The sequence below is a fragment of the Magnolia sinica genome, chromosome 18 (assembly GCF_029962835.1).
Source record: "Magnolia sinica isolate HGM2019 chromosome 18, MsV1, whole genome shotgun sequence".
Taxonomy (NCBI): domain Eukaryota; kingdom Viridiplantae; phylum Streptophyta; class Magnoliopsida; order Magnoliales; family Magnoliaceae; genus Magnolia; species Magnolia sinica.
In genome coordinates, this window is record NC_080590.1 from 38,003,492 (window position 1) to 38,024,411 (window position 20,920).

The 20,920-nt window shown below is 41.4% G+C and overlaps 1 protein-coding gene across 5 annotated transcripts in view; it reads left to right on the forward strand.

Moving 5' to 3' along the window:
• The window catches only part of LOC131232552 (perakine reductase-like), a 30,575-nt gene extending 10,322 nt beyond the window's left edge, over positions 1 to 20,253 (forward strand). For 2 of the 5 annotated variants that reach the window (XM_058228856.1, XM_058228855.1), the window contains exons 5-9: positions 1,641 to 1,737; positions 1,910 to 2,063; positions 16,480 to 16,669; positions 19,017 to 19,092; positions 19,196 to 19,519. In XM_058228856.1, coding sequence (XP_058084839.1) covers positions 1,641 to 1,737; positions 1,910 to 2,063; positions 16,480 to 16,669; positions 19,017 to 19,092; positions 19,196 to 19,330 — 652 coding nt within the window. In that variant the 3' untranslated portion in view covers positions 19,331 to 19,519. Of the gene's footprint in view, positions 1 to 1,640; positions 1,738 to 1,909; positions 2,064 to 16,479; positions 16,670 to 19,016; positions 19,093 to 19,142; positions 19,520 to 20,002 lie in introns of those variants that run through there. The other 3 variants (XM_058228857.1, XM_058228859.1, XM_058228858.1) reach the window with 3 other exon arrangements.
• Positions 20,254 to 20,920: the final 667 nt, after the last annotated feature.

The following is a 20,920-nucleotide window of genomic DNA, read 5'->3' on the forward strand; positions in this document are numbered from 1 at the left end:
CGTTGATTGAAAATCATTCTTATAGGGTGGTGTCGTGGTGGTGAGGGATACCCCAAAAGTCTCACCAATTGGATCGTCCTAACCTCTCAGTCAGCCCCATATCCATCACTTGCAGACCATTGGTGGTAATTGTCCATTTTCATTGGATGGCTAGTAGCATTAACTACAGGTGTTGGGGCATGATCCATTCCATGTGGGTCTTACAATGCCCATTACTTATATTACTGAATTGTGGGACCCACCTGTGCCATTTCTTTAAAAAAAAAAAAGAAAAAGAAAGAAAGAAAAAAAATGGCTGTTGCTTTTGGTTGAGTATCATATAATACCTCTTGATTATTAAAGAACCATGGGAGTTTTTGTTTTCATATCAACTTCAACCAACATAGGGTGAGTCTGGATATATTTCTTGTGTCCTGTTTCTCGCACTGGTTTCATACTTCTTAGCTAACTAGTATAGCAACGTTGTAAAATGAGACATTTCATGCATCTGTTTCTCATTGTTTTCTGCATCCATTTTTTGGTCTGGTAACTATTATTTGGATGTTAGTAAGTTTGCATTAAGCAAGAGGGGGTTTTGCCCAAATGGCCATTCTGCTTGTTTCATCTATTAAAACAAACAAGGTCACTTGGCACTTTGGGCCGGTTTGATAGATTTTCTCTGTTCGTCTCTCTTTCTGCAAATAGGTTTGTCTTTTGGAATGCAATGGGTGGCATCAGTATTTATTTATTTTATGATATAGGTGGCATCAGTATTGCTTGGATTCTCATTTGAGCACATTTCCATATGGGGTGTTAATCTGTATTTCAAAATCAGGCCTTCATCTACCTAATTTACTGACAAAGACAGCTAGACAATTTAAGCGATGACTTGCTAACATTTGTATTGAGCAAAGCATGCAACCACAATCACTAGTTTTCTATATTAATTGGATGGTCATGGTTGTACATATTCTGTCCTCCCCAATATGCTGCTAGTGGCAGTTGAATGGCAAATGAGGAACTTATGCTGCGATCTTCTTCAATATTCTCCTTGAGATTTTTGTGTCTTGAAATACAAAGAAAAAAATATTCTGACAGTTAATTTGAAGTGGACCCTCCATCCAAAGGAAATGGAAATCTCAATTTTTTAGGGAAGCTCTTAGGCTATCCATCTAATTGGACTATTCAGAAATGCTTCTATCCATATTTATGTAGACACGTCCTTTTAGAGGTAATTGAAATCCAGTTTGCAGAAATGAATTCCTGAGTTTCTTTTTATTTTATTTTATTTATGATGATTTCAGAATTCACTATTTGATCATTTCATTCAAGGTATTCTGTATTGGTAACGGTGGCTGTAACGGTCACCACCGTTACCGATACAGGTATTGGTAGTAATGACCGATATGGGGGGTATAACGACCTTTACGACTCCTATAATGGTTCAAAAAAAATTTTTGCCTGAAAAAATTTGAAAAAATATCTTGAAAATTTAGAATACTATCCATAACATTTTACTGTTGTCTTACATCACTGGTGTCTTAATATTTCATTTTCTCGGGCATCTTTTTGCATGTTTTTACCCTTTCTATTCTTGTGGCTTCTTCTGAAATATGCATGTGATGTAATTTAGCATGCACATGGTACCTTTCGACACGCAGGGAACTCGGTATTGGAATAGTGCCTTACAGTCCCCTTGGTCGTGGGTTTTTTGGCGGAAAGGCTGTCATGGAAACTTTGCCTGCAAATAGTATGCTGGTATGGACATACACATCAGCCTTTCATTTCATTTTCATCATCATCTCCTTATTTTCATTTTTAGAGGATGCAGGCATTTCATTGTATGAACTTGGGAGTAAAGGACATCATCACCTTAGTTTCATATGAACTTGGATACTGTTCATTAATTTTCCGGGGTATTTTTTATTAGGTTACTCATCCCAGGTTCACTGGAGAAAACTTTGACAAGAACAAGATCCTGTACACACGCATCGTCACTTTGGCTGAAAAGCACAGCTGTACTCCAGCTCAGCTAGCTCTAGCATGGGTTCTCCATCAAGGAGATGACGTGGTTCCTATCCCTGGTGAGGGACCCTTTCAATTTTTCATTATCATTCAGCATCGATATTAACATGTGAAGAAATTACTGTTTATTATTTGAGAAAAACTTTGATACTCTGGCAGAGTATGATGGATGATATGCAGGCACTTGGAAAATACTTAGAAACTGCACACGTGGCATAAAAGTAGTCAAATTAACCTTCCAAATTATGGTATCCAGTGTAGATATATCATGAACCAAAAGTATAGCTTATTTGATCATTTGGCCATTGGATTGGTGGACATTTATTGGACAGTAGAAAATGAGAAATATCCAATGGTCCTATTTCCACAAACAAGTGTCCATGAATCAGAGGTTAGGATTGTTCAACCAATCTGGTCTTGGGATTGTGACTTGGCAACAGTGTGTTGCACAATCCAGTTGGTTTATTTGAGTTGAAATTGCCATGTGCTATTTCTAAGTGCCTGCTTATCAAGTGTCTATGCAGCCTGAGTATCATGTAACTCCTCTTATTGCTATTACCAGACCTTCAATATTTGATGAAACTATAATTACTCAAGAATCATGAGGTGCGAAAAAAGAATCTCAAGAAGAAAGAGCTATCTGAATATCCGACTTTGTAACTGGATTCCCTCAAGGTTGGGATACAGTTAATCTCCTTAGGGTTTTCCGAAAACCAGGCATTGTCATGGAGGTTGTTACACCACGAGATAGGTATACTAGAGCCTACTGGGGATTTGCATTCGTTCAGATGGGCGACTCAAAGGAAGTAGAGAGAGCGTTAGAGATGCTCAATGGTGTTGAGTTTTGTGGGTAACAAAATGTCGGTTCAGAAGGGCCGTTTTAGGCCAAAAGTTAAAAATAGGGAAGGGGTAATGGTGATGAAGATGGGGCAGAAGAAGCAGGGGGAGGAGCTCTCAGGGGGGAATGATAGAAGGAAATAGGGAGGGTAGAGAGGAAAGGATGGGTGGTTCTGAGGTAGGGGCTGTAGGTAGAGCTAAGGGGACAGGGATTGTTTCCTATAAGGAAGTTGTGATTGGGAAGAAGGGTAATCTTCCTGAAGAGGGTGGGGTAACTGGGGTAGAGGTTGGGGTAGCTGGGGTAAGGGTAACAAACATAGGGGATAGAAAGTGGATAATGAACAGAGGGGATTGGGGAAGGTCGGATAGTTTGAGTCAGGCCGGAGGCCATTAAGAGGGCTTGGTGCTCACTGCAATGGACGATTGTGGCCGTTAAGAAAAAAGGCACAACAATAAAGCATATTAGGAAATGGCTGGTTGAATCCCGTAACTTGGAAGTGCATCACTACTTGAGCAAACCCATAGAAGAGGAAGTAATGCAGGGGCATTTTCACACCGGGCTCGAGTGGGGTAGCCTATGGGATGCAGGGACATACTCGGGGTGGGTGACCCATTTGATTTGGGGCCCACGGGGGAGGTCTCGTGTTCGAGACTCCTCATCGGGGGTGATTAATGCGCATTTCACATCGGGTTCGAGTGGGGTAGCCTGTGGGATGCGGGGACACACTCGGGGTGGGCGACCCATGTGATTTGGGGCCCACGAGGGGGGTTCGGCCGAGGTCCTAACTCATCAGATGTGGGGCCTGGGCTATGAGATAAATGAATTAATTCGCCATACTCTAACAGTTAGAGCTTTTAGAGCAAATGGTTAATTGTCCTGCATCAAGAAGAGGCGTTGATTGAAGTGAATTCAGATATAAATATCGATCAACTTATATTTGCTGGAGCTTTGTGGAGAGATAGACCAGTTGAGTCGCTGAGAAGATGGTTGGAGCATTCATATTTTGGAAAGAAGACTCCTGGTTCTTGTTTCAGGGTATTCCTTTAGAAATCTGGTGTAGAGTGGTGTTCTTTATGTTAGCTTTGAGCTTCGGCGAGGTAATGGACATTGGCAAAGTGACAAACCTGGGGGGGGGGGGGGGGGAACGATGGCTGTCCCAGCTTTTGTTAAGATCGCGGTAGGATCGAAAGTGTTGGAGGTGAAGGTTGAGAGAGGAGAAAGGGGAGAAGTAGGAGATATCTGGAGAAGCTGTGAGAGCTGGATTTCACCTGGAAGCCACCTTTATTTGCCAAGTCGATGTGTTCGCAGCTTATATAAGGCGATAGGGTAGTTGAGGAAGTGGTGAATGAGAGTGCGATTTACAGCTCAGGGTGCCATGCAGGAGTTTTATTGGTCTCATGCTCCCACCCAAACCTAGCTCGGATGCTAGGTCTGGGTCCCAAATCTCTGCGAAATCCTGTAGATGGCAATCTTGGTTAGGCTTAGAGCTTAGTTCGGGACGTGCATTGCGGGGAGAGCAATTTCCTTTCCAATGACATCATTATTGAGGGAATTGTCGCTTCGGCTCTTGACATGTGGTAGAGCTTCGAAAGAAACGTGGAAGTAGATACTTCGTTTGAGTTGGTATGTGACAAGGTTCTCGTTCCTTCTTCGACACGTGCAGCGACACCGTTTGAGTTGGCATGTGACACAACTCTTGTTCCTTCTCTGGCACGTGCAAAGCTTTGATTTCCCGAGGCATGTGTGGAGTTATTTATTTATTTATTTTCCCTGGCACGCTTGTTAAGCAATTGCATGCGGGACACTATCCCTATTAGTTTTTAAAACTCAGAACAGGCTCTTGGTTGTCCTGAGCTAGATGACTAGAGGGGATTAGAGTCGGGGAGACCTTTCTCTTCCTATATGAATTTTCTTGTTCGCGGATTCTTCCAGCAGGCACCGATGAGAATGTAGACGAGGCAACGAGCGAGGGTAGTTTCCCTCAAGCAGATCAATGGGCTGTTTCAGAAGTTCTAGTTACAGAACAACCATAGGGAGCTTTGGAGGAGCTTATGGCGGGGGGTCCGAATATAGGGATATTTTTAGAAGATGCTGTCAACATCACTCCTCTTCGGGCCACTATTTCAATTGATGGAAGGGAATCAGATGCTCTGGTACAATATGCAATTTCTTCGGGGAGCCAAGAGCCACCTCTAGTAGATGCAGTAACAATAGAATAGTTCCAAACTTCCAATGGTCTAAAGACGTAAGGGTTGGGGGCTTGGTGGGGATGTCTCTCGGAGCGGACGGCGAGGACGTGGCCGAATTCTTTCAATTCGTTAAAAGTAGTGTCATGTCTCGAAATTCAGAACCCGAGTACGTTGACCTTGATCTCAAGTTCTAGGGTGTGAACTAATATTTCATGCATTCATTCATCACATTCTCATTCAAATCATCACGTTTCTAAACCAAACCATACTTTTTTTTTTTTTTTGAGAAGTAACAAACAATTTATCAGAAAGCTCGAATCAACGAGCAAAGAATACAACACTAGGAGGCGCAATCACACCCATCTATCTAAACACAAAGGCTATACAAATAACCTCCTCAGCCGTTGCTTGAACATTGTTGAAACAACAACGATTTCTTGCGCCCCAGATAGCCTAGAACACTACCATAATGAGGAGTCTACACCTAGCTTTACTGGACCTCCCAACATCTCCACCATGCCACGCCCAAAGAAGATCGTCCACCACCAACATCGGCATCACCCACGTTGACCAAAACAACAAAAAAAAGTGACTCCACACCTTAAAGGCAATGGGACAATGGATAAAGAGATGATTAATCATCTCCTCATTGCACATGCACATGCAACAAATATTTGGAAGAATCATCGCCCTCTTCTGCAAGTTATCTATCGTAAGGATTTGCTTTTGACAGACCGACCAAACGAAAATCGACACTCGAGCCTCCATAAAACTAATGATGAAACGGATGGCATGGGATACGATGTGTGGAATCTAAAACTACCTCGAATAACGATTTAACGGAGAACTTCTCGGAAGCATTTCTAGCCCACACCATAGAGTCTTCCTCAATAGGATTAATCTTGACATTTCTAAGAAAGTCTTGAAGGCTAGAGAATTCATCGATCTCTGTGACAAGGCAGCGTCCAAACCACCGCTTCCCCCATAACCAAGAAACAATCAGCTACCGAGATGAATCGGTCGGGGGTCAGCCTAGCAATTCTCTAAAACATAGCCTACAATTCCTAATCACCACACCACTTGTTAGCCCAAGAACAAATGCAAGACCCTTTTCCTAATGCGAAAGAGGTGCCCCTATGAACAAAATATTTAGTAGACGCCACCACTTTCCAAACGGTGGAGACCCGATAAAGCGAAGAGGATTTCATGAACCAACCGCTTTCTTGTGTCCCATATTTATTGGCCACTACTACTTTCCACAACTTTCCTTCCTTTGCTCCAAACCTCCAAACCCACTTTCCTAATAAAGCGGTGTTCATGTCCCCCAATGGTTTGATGCCTACCACTCCTTAATCGGCCTACACACCTCGGCCCACTTGAGGATATGAACTTTCTTCCCTTGACTATTGCCATTCCACATATATTGTCTTCTCAACTTTTCAAGCCTAGATAGAACCGACTTCAGGCATCGGAACAAGGACTGGAAATAGATGGGCATGTTTGAGAATGCTATCTTGATGAGGATTAGACGCTCCCCAAATGACATACAATGACCCTTCCAGCAAGCAAGCTTCCTTTCAACTCTCTCTATCACTCTGTCCTAAAGATGGATATGCAGTTTTCCCAAACAAAGTGGCAATCCAAGATAAGTGGACGGCCAGATTTGCACTTGAAAATATTTGCAAGATTTTGGAGTTGTTCCTCCCCTACATGAATGCCAAGAAACTCTGATTTTGTGACATGAACCTTCAGACCTGACACTGCCTCAAAGAAAATAGTCAGTTTACAGATATTGTCCATTGCACTTGCCTCTGCCTCACAGAATAGAAGTGTACCATCCGCATATTGAAGGTGAGAGATATGGGGTCCATTTCAAGCAGCCTTGAAGCCTTGGAATAATCCAAACTCCTCTCGTCTCTGCAACATAACACTAAAAGCTTCTCCCACGACTACAAACAAGTAGGGGGGTGAGGGATCCCCCTGCTCAAACCTCTAGAGGATTGAAAATAGCCCTTAGGCGACCCATTGATAAGAATGGAATAGGAGGGGGATTGGATGCAAGACTTAATCCAACTCATCCACTTCTGATCGTACCCCAACCTCATGAGCATGTAGTCCAAGAATTCTCAGTCCACATGGTCGCAAGCCTTTTCGATGTCAAGCTTATGCACTAACCCACTTTTATTTTTCCCAAATCTTACATCTATGCATTCATGAGCTATCAAAGCGTTGTCTAGAATCTGCCTATCTGCTACGAAGGCCCCTTGGTTGTTGGAAATCACATTAGAGAGCACTTCCTTGAATCTGGAAGCCAAAATCTTGTAAGGCGCTCCAATGAGACTAATCGGTCTGAAGTCTTTAAACTGTTCTACTCCTTCGATCTTAGGAATTGGCACAATGAAAGTAGCTCCCAATTCGGAAGATAAACGTCCCCGCTCAAAGAATTCCGACAAAAAATCCATCACATCCTTCCCAACAACACCTTAAAATTTCTGAAAAAACAAAATGGGGAAGCCATTCGGGCTCAGGGCTTTATCCCTACACATTGGCCGCACCATTGCAAGCACTTCCTCTTCGAGAATTGGTTTTTCTAGAGCCGCGATTGCTGTCTCATCATTTGCCTAAATCGAACACTGTCCATGTCGGTCTTCCCCACTTCTTGGCAGAAAGAAGATTCATGTAATAAGAAGTAAAAGAATAAGAGATCCTCTCCTTATCCGAGATAGTGGTGCAAAAGAATAAGAGATCCTCTCCTTATCTGAGATAGTGGCGCAAAAGAATAAGAGATCCTCTCCCAATTCGAGATAGTGGCGCCATCTAACAATAGGGACCCAATTCTGTTGTCCCTAGCCCTGGCACTTGCAAAACTGTGAAAGAAACGAGTGTTCTTGTCGCCCACTTTGAGCCAAATCGCCCTAGATCTCTGCTGCCACTTGATCTTCTTTTTGGTTTTTTGTGCATAAAAAGATGTCAATTCCATTATCTACTACTGAAAGGGCACCGCTTTTTTCTGCTAAATCTAGATCATGAATCTGATCAACCATCTTTTCGAATTCAACCTCCCTAGCCCCCACGACCTCTTTTTTTTTTTTTTCCCACCCATTGATCTTTTCTTTTAAGAGCTCGAGCTTCTTGCATATTTTGAACCCAACACAACCCTCCACCACAAAAGATTCCCACCAATCTGCCACGAACATACCAAATCCTTCCACTTCTAACCAAGCCGTTTCAAATCTAAAAGGTCTAAGTCCCCAATTGTCCTCTGATACTTGAAGGACAATTGGGTGATGCTCAGAAACCATTCTAGGCTGCCCACGTTGAACCGCAAGAGGGTATTTCTCAATCCAATCAACGGACACCAGAAATCTGTCGAGACGCCTCATAGTTGCACATTCCTGACCATTTGACAACGTAAATTTGGCTCCTTCCATAGGTAGATTCATCATCTGATGATGATTCACCCAATCAGAGAAGTTGGCCATATTGCTAATGATCCGCCCCCCCCGTTGGATTTCTCGAAGGAGAATCGGACGACATTAAAGTCACCGCCAATACACCAAAGGTATCCCCATCTATTTCTCACCGAGTCAAGCTCCTCTGAAGACAGACTGTGGGGATTTTTCGCACATGGGCCATACACAGATGCCATAATCGAATGGAAATCTGATGAAAGATCGCAAAGCAAAACTGAAACAGAAAAAGAACTGACAGAGGAGTCTATCTTTCAACATCTGTTGGTGTTCCACATGAGGATAATCCCTCCTGCAACGCCCACGTCATTAGCAGAAACCCAATCAAAATGCTTGACATTCCAGATAGACTCAATCGTACTTGGGGAAATGGACTGAAGCTTAGATTCCTGAATCATCACAATTGGCAATTGCTGCTTTCGAATTCTTGCACACCTTATTGACTTGAGTTGTCTTTACTTTGCATCCCAGGCCCCTTACGTTCCAAGACATAATTATCATTGATCACAACCCTTCCCTGGTCTTGACCTCTTGCCACCATTGATTTTAGCTGCAATATCGTAATTAATGGAGCACCCTAGACTCATCAGTTTTCTCATGCCTTTAGGTGATCTCTTACACCTCAGATTCTATTGTTCTTGCTGCTGTTGAGCTGCCTTCCCTTGCACGAACTTGAAGAAATCGTGAATGTCCTCGTCTTTGGCGTTGAATGATAGACTTGCTCGAACCCTCTCTCTTTCCAACACGTCTTTAGCCCATTGAAAATGCTTATCAGGAATGGAACTCCTAGAGCCTTCGACTGGATGTGCCACCCTAATCACTAAGAGGTCTGGGTTCTCCCAGTCAGCAGGATCCGAGCCTATCTCCAAGCAGAGAGGGGTGATAGACAAATGTGTTTCTAGGAGGTCTTCTACCGAGTAGCCAATGGACATCGTCATGTCAACTCCCATCCTCCCTTGAAGTGAAGGATCTTCAACTATTGCTAAGGTTCTGTCTGCCCTCGATTCATGAATGTAGAAGGATAAGTGACTGTCTAAATCTGCTGCAGGGGTGGAACTAGATGGAGAGCCATAGTAGAGAAGTCATCCATCCTCCTCTAGAGACTCAAGGTCTGAATCCCCATAACTCTCTAACAAGTTGAGAAGAGATTCCGAATTCCCTTCCGAAAAGTCCCCTGAACCATCAAATGAGTCCACGAAACACACTTGAGTTGGATTAAGGGCTTTGTCATGTGAGAACCTTAAGTCGGGTGTAAGAGTCAGAATCCACACGCCCTTCTTGCACAAGTTAACAAATGTCTCGAATCTGCACCATTGAGCTGAAAAATCTGCTCTCTCGTTCCTACACGCGTCAGCCGCAACCAATGTTGTCAAAATCATTATCGTATCGCAAATTGTAATAGGGGTTGAATCGTATTGAATGGCAACTCATATTGTAAATCGTAAGTTTATTTATTTACAAAAAATATATAGAAAAGAGATGAAAAGATACAAGTAAATCATAAAAGATTAAAAACGCATCAATCATCCATTTAACATCAACATGTACCAAAAAAGTAATACATATCATATTATTAATTGAGAAAATATATATGGTATACATATCATGATAGTAAATGATTCTTGTCTTTTTTCCTTTGTTTTCTTTTGAAAAATTTACCATAAAAAGCATACAAGAGCCCTTACAAATTTTGTTTTGTACCTTTCTAGAGTGTAGACATGTTAGAAAAAATGACATTCGATTCCATTGTGAATCAAAAGATATCTTGATTTCTTTGTTTTGGGTTTTTGAATATCAAAATTCCCAAATCTCCTCTTTGCTCTCTCTCTTTCTCTAAAGAAAAAATAAGACATTTTTAACAGGGGAGAGCATTTTTCATATTTTATGAACAAAATGGTACAAAGAAAAGGAAAAAATTGAATAAAAATAATAATAAATTAAATTTTAAGTATTTTTAGGCCCATTTTTGCACCTTATAATTATCTTACAATTCGATACGATATTCGTACGATGATTTATGATTTACAATTTGGGTGTATGATTCAAATTGTACACCCATATTATACTATATGAAACGTACGATATGAATCGTGAATCGTATGATTTTGATAACATTGGCCGCAACAGGTATCTCCTTTTTAAAAAGAGGTTCGGGCTCCCGAGGGAGAGATGAATCTTCTTGAAGAAGACATGTCCCTGGAATCAGTCGAGAGCATAGCACATGACTGCGAGACGAAAGGTGGGGCAAGGTTCGAGTTAGGCTTGACTCTGAACCTACTACTGAACCCAGTCTCAAAGCGGAGGAGCCGGATTCCTGTACTGCCTCAGAGAAGCTCCTGCCATGCGTCGACTGCCTATCGACTCCTTGGACCTCTTGCACCTCAGGGCGAACGAGGTCCTTGCACATGCTCTTTTCCTAAACCGCTACTCCGCTAGAACACCAAATCATAATTAAATAATCTAAACCATAATCAGTAATATTTAAACTTCAAATAAACTTCATGAATCCACAATCTAACTCCTCTACTACTATTAAATCCCTTACACGATTCTCTACTTTTAAGTTTATTAGAAGTTCTTAGATAAAAAAGTACTAAAATCTATTGAAAGTAGCCATCAAGGTATTCTTCATCTTCTGCCTCTCTCTTATCTTAAAAACCTGTAAGAGTTATCAAATATGGGTGAGCTAGAAGCCTAGTGAAATCATATCCACTACAGTTTGAAACAGACATGATGGAGGCAAGTAAACAACGATTCAATATGTGACAAGATGCAAAGCTTGGATGCATGAATCAATTTATAATGAAATAAGTATGATGTCATGATTCATGAATTATATAAGATATATAGTCAAGGGAACCCTCGCTCTAATATCTCACCGACGCATGAAATGTAAGTCATCCTTGAGATGATCCTCAAGGGAACCCTCGCTTGATAATCCCATCGATGAATGAAATGCAAGTCATCCTTGATATGATCTTCAAGGGCACCCTCGCTCGATAATTCCACCGAAATATGCAATCATCCTTGAGGTGCTCTCAAGGGTACCCCTGCTCGATAATCCCACCACAAATCATCCTTGCCATGTAGGTTAAGGGAACCCCGATTCGATAATCCCACCGAAATAGATCATCCTTGAGGTGCTCTCAAGGGAAGCCTCGCTTGTCCCATCAAATTAAATAATCCTTGTCATGTATACAAAGGGACCTTTGATTGACAATCCCATCGAAACAAATCATCCTTGCCATGTAGACAAGGGAACCCCCGCTTGATAATCCCATGATGAGGCAAGTAATTCAATAATCAACTACTCCATGATTTGAATGCAATTCATGCAATGACTCTATTGTTAACTTTTAGAGCAACTTGCTTTCGGTTGATGTTTAGAATAGGCTTCGGCTTGACTATTTGGTTATTGATAAGCTTCTAGAAGTGGAGGCTTCTTCTCTTGAAATGTCATTCTCAGTAGAAGAGGTTAAAGTTGTTATTGACTCAATGTGTGGAGACAAAAGCTCCTGGTCTTGACGGATTGCCTTCTTCTATATTTTTTTGGAATATTCTTAAAAAGGACGTCATGGATTTTGTTTTTGAATTTTATGACCGAAGTGGACTATCCGCCGATGTTGGGGCCTCTTTTATTGCTCTCATTCCGAAGCTTGAAAGAGTAGAACAACTGAAAGACTTTTGCCCTATGAGCCTTATGGGGGACCATATGTTAAGTTTTCAAGGAGTTTTATCTAAGATTATTGCTGAAAACTAAGGGGCCTTTGTCATGGATAGGCAGATCCTTGACACCCTTATTATTCATGAATGCATTGATTCAAGATACAGAAAGAGGAGAAGCGGTGTGGTTTGCAAGATGGATTTGGAAAAGGCCTACGATCACGTTGATTATAAGTTTTTGGAATTTATGGGAGTTTTTGGAGTATATGTTGGATTGAATGTTGCAGCCAAAAGTAGAGGGGTTGGATGCAGTCTTGCATTCAATCTGCCTGTTTTTCCATGTTGGTTAATGGATCGCCCAAGAGCTTTTTCGGGGCTGCTAGGGGTCTGAGGCAAGGGGACCCCCATTCTTCTCTCTCTCTCTCTCTCTCTCTCTCTCTCTCTCTCTCTCTCTCTCTCTCTCTCTCTTTGTGGTTGTTGGTGAGGCTCCTAGCAAGATGCTCTCTAGAGGGGAGGAGAGTGGTCTGGTTAATGGCTTCAAAGTTTCCGATGGTGGACCTCAAATCACTCACATCCAATATGCGGATGATACTCTTTTATTTTGTGATGTGGATGCAACTTCTATTGATAATCTTAGGAAAATTCTAGTATATTTCGAAGCAGTGTTGGGGTTGAAGATTAATGTGGCCAAGAGTGAGATGTTGGGGGTGCACCTAATGAGGCTTTTTTTGGAAAATGTATTTGGGTGCAAGGTCGGTCTATCTTCCTTTGTGTATCGGTAAGCCTGTGAAGTATTTGTGGGACAAGGTCATTGAAAGAATAGAAAGAAAATTGGCTAGCTGGAAATGTAGATATCTTTCTTTGGGAGGAAGGTTGCTTCTCATTAAAGTAGCTTTTTCGAACATGCTAGTGTATTTCATGTCTTTGTTCAAGTGCCCCAAGTCAGTCTTGAATAGGCTTGAAAAGTTGAGAAGGGACTTCTTATGGAGAGGGAATATGAATGGTTAGAAATTCCACCTTCTCCAATGGGAGGAGGTTTGTAAGCCATTGGCTCTCCTTGGGAAGTGGCACTGGAAATTTGACACTGAAGTAGGTAGGCTTTGGAGAGAAGTTATCGCTAGCAAGTATGGAGCCCAAGAGGGTGATTGGTTTGTTTAGAGATCCTCTCTTTATTGTGCCTCTAGCTTATGGAAAGCAATAGCGTCTATAGAACATCTAGTCCACAGGAAGATTGCTTTCGTTGTTGGTTCTGGGAATTGCATCCGTTTCTGGATGGATATTTGGTGTGGTGAAAGGGCGCTCCAAGACATCTTCCCAAGAATAGCTTCTCTTGCCCCTGATCGCTTCATTACAGTTTCTGGTTGTTTTCTACGTATGGCGATCTGATCATTTGGAATCCTCCTTGTCATAAGAGCCTTTCAGATGAAGAGGCTGTTGAGTATATTGATCTGCTGAATCATCTCAAGTAGGCTGATCCTTCAATCATTGTTTTAGGAAATTCTCCATTTGCTTTCTATTAACCTCTATAGCAGAATCAATTACTTTTTTTGGTCTTTCCCACCCGTTTCATCACTGGTTTTATGGTGCCCCTCCTCAAGTGGTGGCTTTTGTCTGGTTGGTGGGTGGAAAAAGAGTGTTGATGATTGATAATCTGCAACGGCGATGTCTTGTGCTCCCCTAATATTTGTTTGATGTGCATGTCGGACATGGAGTCTATCGACCATTTATTTATCCACTGTAGTTTCGCTGGGAGAGTGGGGGATTATTTTTTGGCCGTGGATCAAGTGGCTTGGTTCGTGTCAGAATTGGTGGAAGAACTTCTTTCGGCATGGCATGGTGGTGGAATGGGAAAGTTGGAAATATTGTTTGGTGGCTTCTCATTTTGGCCATTTTTTGGCTATCTGGAAGGAAAGGAACGAGGGATGTTTCAGAAACAGGACTTTGGTTGATGGAGTGATATGTATAGTTAAAGGTTCTGTAAAGGGTTGGGCTCCTTTTGTTAATGCAGCTATGGCTGCTTCTGTTTCTTCTCGTTTGGGGTGTTAGCGTTGTGTCGTGTTCTTTTCCTGCCTCATGGCGGGCATTCTAATAAATTTCAGTTAATCATAACAACAACAACAACAACAACAACAACAACAACAACAAAACTCAAGATCAACCATATTGGTGACAGTTTAAGAAAACTAACAGAACTTATAATTAGATAAAACTACTGAACTTTAGAACTTTAAATATTAGAAAGTTTGCTGCACTATCTATCAAAGTTAACTTCTCTTGGAGATCGATTGTCTTTAATCTGAGTTGGCGTATTCAGGGTTGGGCTTCCATACTCCCGATGATTTTCTTAGCTGTTATCTTGTGTTGTACTCTGGGAGACTCCATTCCAGATGCCTTCCATGATTGAGGTAAATCTACAACTTGTGGCAATGGAATTAGAAGCATGGTTAAAGACTCGGAGAGTCTGATACAACTTGTCTGATTGGCTTTGGTGTGGCAGTACCCGATCAAATTCAATTCCCCGAGTCACGGCTGACTCGGGCTAGTTGGAGACAATTCAGCCCCGACTTGGGCGAGTTCCTACTTGACTCAGGGCTGAATTAATCGGTCTGATTTCCTGAGTCTTTTAACCATGGTTGAAATGGTCGGCTAGGAACTGGTAGTATCAAGTTGAGGTGGATGTGAGACATAGCAGGCTCCTTACTATGACTGCTTGGAAGGAGATGAAGGTGAGATTTCTGTCCTTGGACCATGAGGAGATTCCATTTAGGGATCTTCTATCATGGCAATAGAGTAGTTTCATTGTTGAGGAATAATAATCATCCAAGCCTTATCCGAACTAATTGGGGTTGGCTACGTGAATCCTATTCTGCTATTCCACTCTATCAAGGGACAAATATATATATATATATATATATATAGAGATAGAGAGAGAGAGAGAGAGAGAGAGAGAGAGAGAGAGAGAGAGAGAGAGAGAGAGAGATTTTCGCTGTTTGTACTGTAAAGAGATTTTCGCTGTTTGTACTGTAAAAAAATTGCTGTGGAAATTGACTATTGTGATTACATTTTCCTTTCTGCTGTTTTCCATGTTGACCGATTTCCATGAGAGTTCAAGGGAAAACTCACCTTATGCCTCAGATCTTGAATCAATTGCTTCAATTCATTGCAACACACCCTGCAAAGTTAGTTATGTATTCTGACATGATGAAATATGTAGAAGGCTAGAAGCAGAGTCAATAATGAGAAACTTTTATTATGAGCATTGTTGATGCAAAAATCTGGTTCACCCTCGCCGAGCTCCAAGCACTCGCACCGAGCCCTATAAGCTTGCACAAGAGAAGGACAAAGGAGACCCTGACTAGAGTAGGGGACTCTCTGATGCCAAAGTCAGGCTAGGAATCTGGGTCTAAGTAGTGTAGCTGGGGCTTAGGGGGTGAGATATTGCATACCTTTCACTGTAGATAGGTCCTCTATTTATAGGGCAAGAGTTGATTACGTGGGTGGAGACGTTTCCTGAATTATAGGCATGCGTTTAGTGGACGTTTCACACGATCTTTGGTGAAGATAAGATCAAGTGTCGAATCCTGAGAAAGTCATGGCCGAGCTAACCTGTTGAGGCCGAGTTAATCTGTCGAGGCCGAGCTGACCTGTCGAGGTCGACCTGACCTGTTAAGGCCGAGCTGACCTGTCCTGTTAAGGCCGAGCTGAGCTGCCGAGGCCAAGCTAAGCTGCTGAGGCTGAGCTGAGCTGACCTGACCTGTTGAGGCCGAGCTGACCTGTTGAGGTCGAGCTGAGATGCTGAGGCCGAGTTGATCTGTTAAGGCTGAGCTGAGCTGCCGAGGCCGATGTGGTTTTGGCTGACCTCTCTTCCTTGGCCATTGAGGAGCTCATTGGTTATGATCGGCGTTGGCCGACCTCGTGTCCTGCTGAGATGTCCGAGCTGACTTCTCTTTAGTCAGTTCATTTTTACCCATAACAACCATATCATTAGATGTTTGACTAGGGCCCATTTGGGTAGGGATCACACAGTATTTGGATTTAACCTTAATCTTGATTTTGGCAGGCCCCACATGCTCCACGTCAAATTTACAAGCACGGAGTGACATTTTTTCCCTGATTGATCATAATTCTTGATCTTTTTAGTTTTAAAAAACTTTAAAAATTGTGTTTAAGCGAAGCTTTGCTTCCATGTGAAGGAATCTAACATGGAGGTTATGGGCCCTCCAAAATTGGGATCAAGGCCCTTATCCAAACAGACCCTCAGAGATTTTGTAAGTTGATAAGCTAACTTTTTAGTTTGTTGCTTGAATTTCTCTAGGGACAACTAAGGTCAAGAACCTAGATGATAACATTGGTTCCTTGGAGGTGAAGCTTACAGAAGCAGACTTGAAAGAAATTTCAGATGCGGTGCCAGTGGACGAGGTTGCAGGCCTTAGCATCTATGAAGGCTTTATCAAAAGCTCGTGGAAGTTTGTTAATACACCTGCAAAAGTTAGCCAGACCCAGGCGTAAGTTGTTATCAAGCAATTTCTATGAACTGAATAATGTCACATGAATTTTCATTATCCACTCTTTACTACTAAGGGAGTGTATGGGTTATTAGGTTGTTATGAAACGTGGAAGCTTACACCTTTTACTACCAATAATGATTAAATGTGCCCTAGGATTCATATGTAGAATACAATCAAAATTTAGAATATACAAACGAATGGTAGAGATCATACCTTGATGTAAATTGTAGATCATGATGTGGACAGTACGGTTGCTGATCCTCCAAAGTAGACTGATATATGCATCCTCTCTGGTATAGGATGTATATATCAGGAGACGGTGTGAGGAGATGCACCAATTATGATACACATCAACTCTTCAGACCTCTGTATGCCCTACTATGTCAGAAGTCTGTGATCCTGCTTATCCATGTACCCAAATTAACTCAATCCCTCTACTAACAACAACCTTCCACCCTCAATCCAATACCCAAGCAAATCACGTAATAAGATTTTAACCATTAGATAGTTATCAAGCATTATTAAAGCCTTTTTAGCGATTAGAAAAAAAATCAACAGTTGAAAACATTTAAAATCATCCTAGTTCTGGGCCTAGCTAAAACACAACTTGATGGATGGCAGATCATTAGGATTTATGCAATAAAAGTGTTCCTAGGCAACCAATCCTTGTTGGGTCAGATGGATCTCAACTATATCCTAATGCATACACCCAACTGCACCCACATATGGAGCCACTAAAGTGACAATGTGAGGAAGGTTAATGAACTTGAACTCCCCCATATATCCTTAGGCTTAAGGATTAGTCAAAGTGGTATACACGCAAGTCAATTCGCACTGGACATGATGGGCCTCCCGATCCAGAGACATGAAGCAATGCTGTAACTATCCAAAGGGTCTCATAACAAGAACTCATACCCATCTTAAAAGAAAAAAGAACTCATACAGATGAACTCTTACACTCCTATATGAGGCACCAATTCATTGTCAAGCCCGATGGTGGAGACTTTACATCCAAACTCTTTATTAATCCCCTTACATAGGATGACCATGTAAGAATAACTACTGGTTCATCCTAAAACCTACTAGGTGGTGATGGAATAACAAGGTATTGAGTTCTATGGAGAACAACTCTCCCTTGGCCAATGGCTGTTGTGCCCATATTCAAGTTCCTAAGGACAGCAGAGGAAACCTTCTCCTTTAACCCATGAATACATGTACGGTCAAGGTAATCCACATATTAATTACATGTCCACAGAGGATCCATGTCATCATAATTAACTGTCAAGATCAATCATTGACTTTCCAGGGCGCACAAAACTAACACCTAGGGCCACAAAGAAGAGACATACTGAGAATTGCACTTGACATGAAGAAAATGCTATGTAAAAACTAACTGAAATAACAATAATGACATTCATTGCCACAATCCCTTCAATGCATTCATTTGAACCATCCCCAACTGTGCTTGGAGGTGTACAAGCTTAGTTTACAGAAGCTCCTTAGTCCTTAGTCATGATATCAATAATTTTCCCATCTTTAGCTGTCTAAACAGTCTACCTCACCACTCAAGACATCTTGTGAAACTGTTTCAGATCTCCATGTGTTTGCTAAAATTTGAAGCCAACAAAATTGAGCTCATTTTATCACAATGAATTCCTAATGGGTTGTTTGGGAAGGATTACTTATGAAATCATTTTATTATTATTACAGATATGGTGTCTTTTGCCATTTGTAATGTAAAAGTAGTTGTGGAAATTGACTCTTGTGGTTACACTTTTCCTTGGAAAGGTAGCTTTTTAGGTTTCCTCTCAAAAAGCTAATTCATTGGCATTTCCATGATAATGTGAGACACCTCTCATTGTTGACCATTGACTTTGGGTTCATTGCATTGGAAATCAACCTGAAAAACAAACAACGTAAATCAACTTGTCCTCCTTTCATTTCCACTGTTTTCCATGTTCATCGATTTCCGTGGGAGTTCGAGGGAAAATCCACCCAATGCCTCAGATCTTGAATCAATTGCTTCAATTCACTGCTACACACCCTGCAAAGGTAGTGAGTGATGTATTATGACCAGATGAAATATGTAGAAGCTGAGTCAATAATAAGGAATTTTTATTATGAGCATAAAGTTAGATGTTTGACTAGGGCCCATTTGGGTATGGGTCACACAGAATCTAGATTAAATGTTAATCTTGATTTTGGCGGGCCCCAGGTGCTCCACATCAGGTTTCTAAGTGTGGAGTGGCACTTTTCCCCAATTAATCATAATTCTCGATCTTTTTAGTTTTCAAAAACTTTGCATAATTATTGTGTTTAAGCAAAGCTCTGCTTGCATGTGAAGGAATCTGACATGGAGGGTATGTGGCCCTCCGAAATCGGGATCAAGGCCCCTGCCCAAACAGACCCTTGGAGATTTTGTTAGTTGCTAATCTAACTTTAGTCCTGCTTGTTGCTTCAATTTCTCTAGGGACAACTGAGGTCAACAACCTATACAATAACATTGGCTCCTTGGAGGTGAAGCTTACAGAAGTAGACTTGAAAGAAATATCAGGTGCAGTGCCTGTGGATGAGGTTGCGGGCCCTCGAATCAATTACAAACTTTACAAAAGCTCATGGAAGTTTGCTAATGCGCCTCCAAAAGTCAGCCAGACCTAGGCGTAAGGTGTAATCTAGCAGTTTCAATGAACTAAACAAATGTAACATGTATTTCTATCAGCCACTCCAAACTACTGAGGGTGTTTGGGTGCCACCCGAAAATGAGTAAATCAGATGCTGATAACCAGCAATGTCTGTCTCTATTAGAACACAACGCTTATGATTAAGGTTGTGTCCATGATTGTGGTCTACTGGTCTGGGTTTTTTAGGAGTGGCTTTTTCTTATCATGGCATTTCCTGTCGACGGTATGTTTATCAGGCACATGGAACACATTCAAATGTGTGGAAGGTGATAAATCACTTCCCCAAGCTGTTTTTCCAGAAAGCAAGGGGATGGTGGTTTTCCCAGCAACTTTGCCAGTGTGATGTATATTTAAAATTAAATGATTTTAAGGTGGCAGCCAAACAGGCCCTAATATGATATAATAGATTGGTGAAAGTTTAGGCTGATTTTGAAACTTTATTTGGTTAGAAGTTCATCAACAAAGTGATTACTTATCAACAATTAGACCTTCGTCAAGGCAAACATGTTTTCAGCATTTCAAATGTTTGAAGATATAAGAAGCTTTATATATATATATATATGCTTTTGCTAATGTCTAACTTCTCCCAAGCTTTTAAATGGTACATGACATGACCTATCTTTGATGTGAAACGGTTTCATTAATACAGCTAGGAGCAAGCCGTGATGCAAAAATGATGCCAATATGATGATCCCAAGCATCCAATCAATAGCATGGAAAATGGACATTCAAGATTGAGCAGAGGCAAAATAAGTTCAATCATCATCTTGAAATATCTACCACATAGATCCCACTTTGTATCGCTTATGAGAGATTTGATAGACCATAAGATATGGTGTCATGATATTCACCTTATGCAAAAATCAGCTATATCCACTCAACTAAACTTGTATTTTGCCATTGATTTCTGTTGTGTGGGCCACACTTGCCTTGGTGACCCTTGAGCCCTCTACGAGGACGGTTTTTTGGTGTTAGAACCTGCCACCACTATTCAGCCATTATATTCTTCGACGTTCCATTTAATTCTCCGGCGATCCATTATCCTACATTATTTTTCATGAAAAAACTAGGGTTATGGTCTTCTCTATTCCATCTAATTACTCATCGGCCTTCCATTTACAATATCGACATAAAAAATATGAAGGTATATGAAGGTAGGTAGGTGTAACTCGTATTATTGAAGTAAGAAAATGGAGTTGCACAGCATTCACAACGGTGACCCATTGAAAATCACAACAGTGGCCTGTTGGAGATGTGTGGACGCTGGAGGGCAGAGTTTCAGCGGGGGTATCGGAGATCAACCCTTCTTTCTACTGGTTGCCTCCAGCTTTTGAAAATAAATTCTATTTCTATTTAAGAACAACTTCTTGCTCATAAGAATTGCTTCTTTCTCTCTTTATTTTTTGGACAATTATTGGGTGTGATGGATGATCTAGGTCAATGTGGGCCACACCTTTGATCCACAATCATAGGTGGGCCCCTCAAGATGGTTAGTCTAGTTTTTGTCATTGATTTGTCTGAATGGGCCAATATTAAAAATCAATAGCCCAATAGGAATAATATTGAA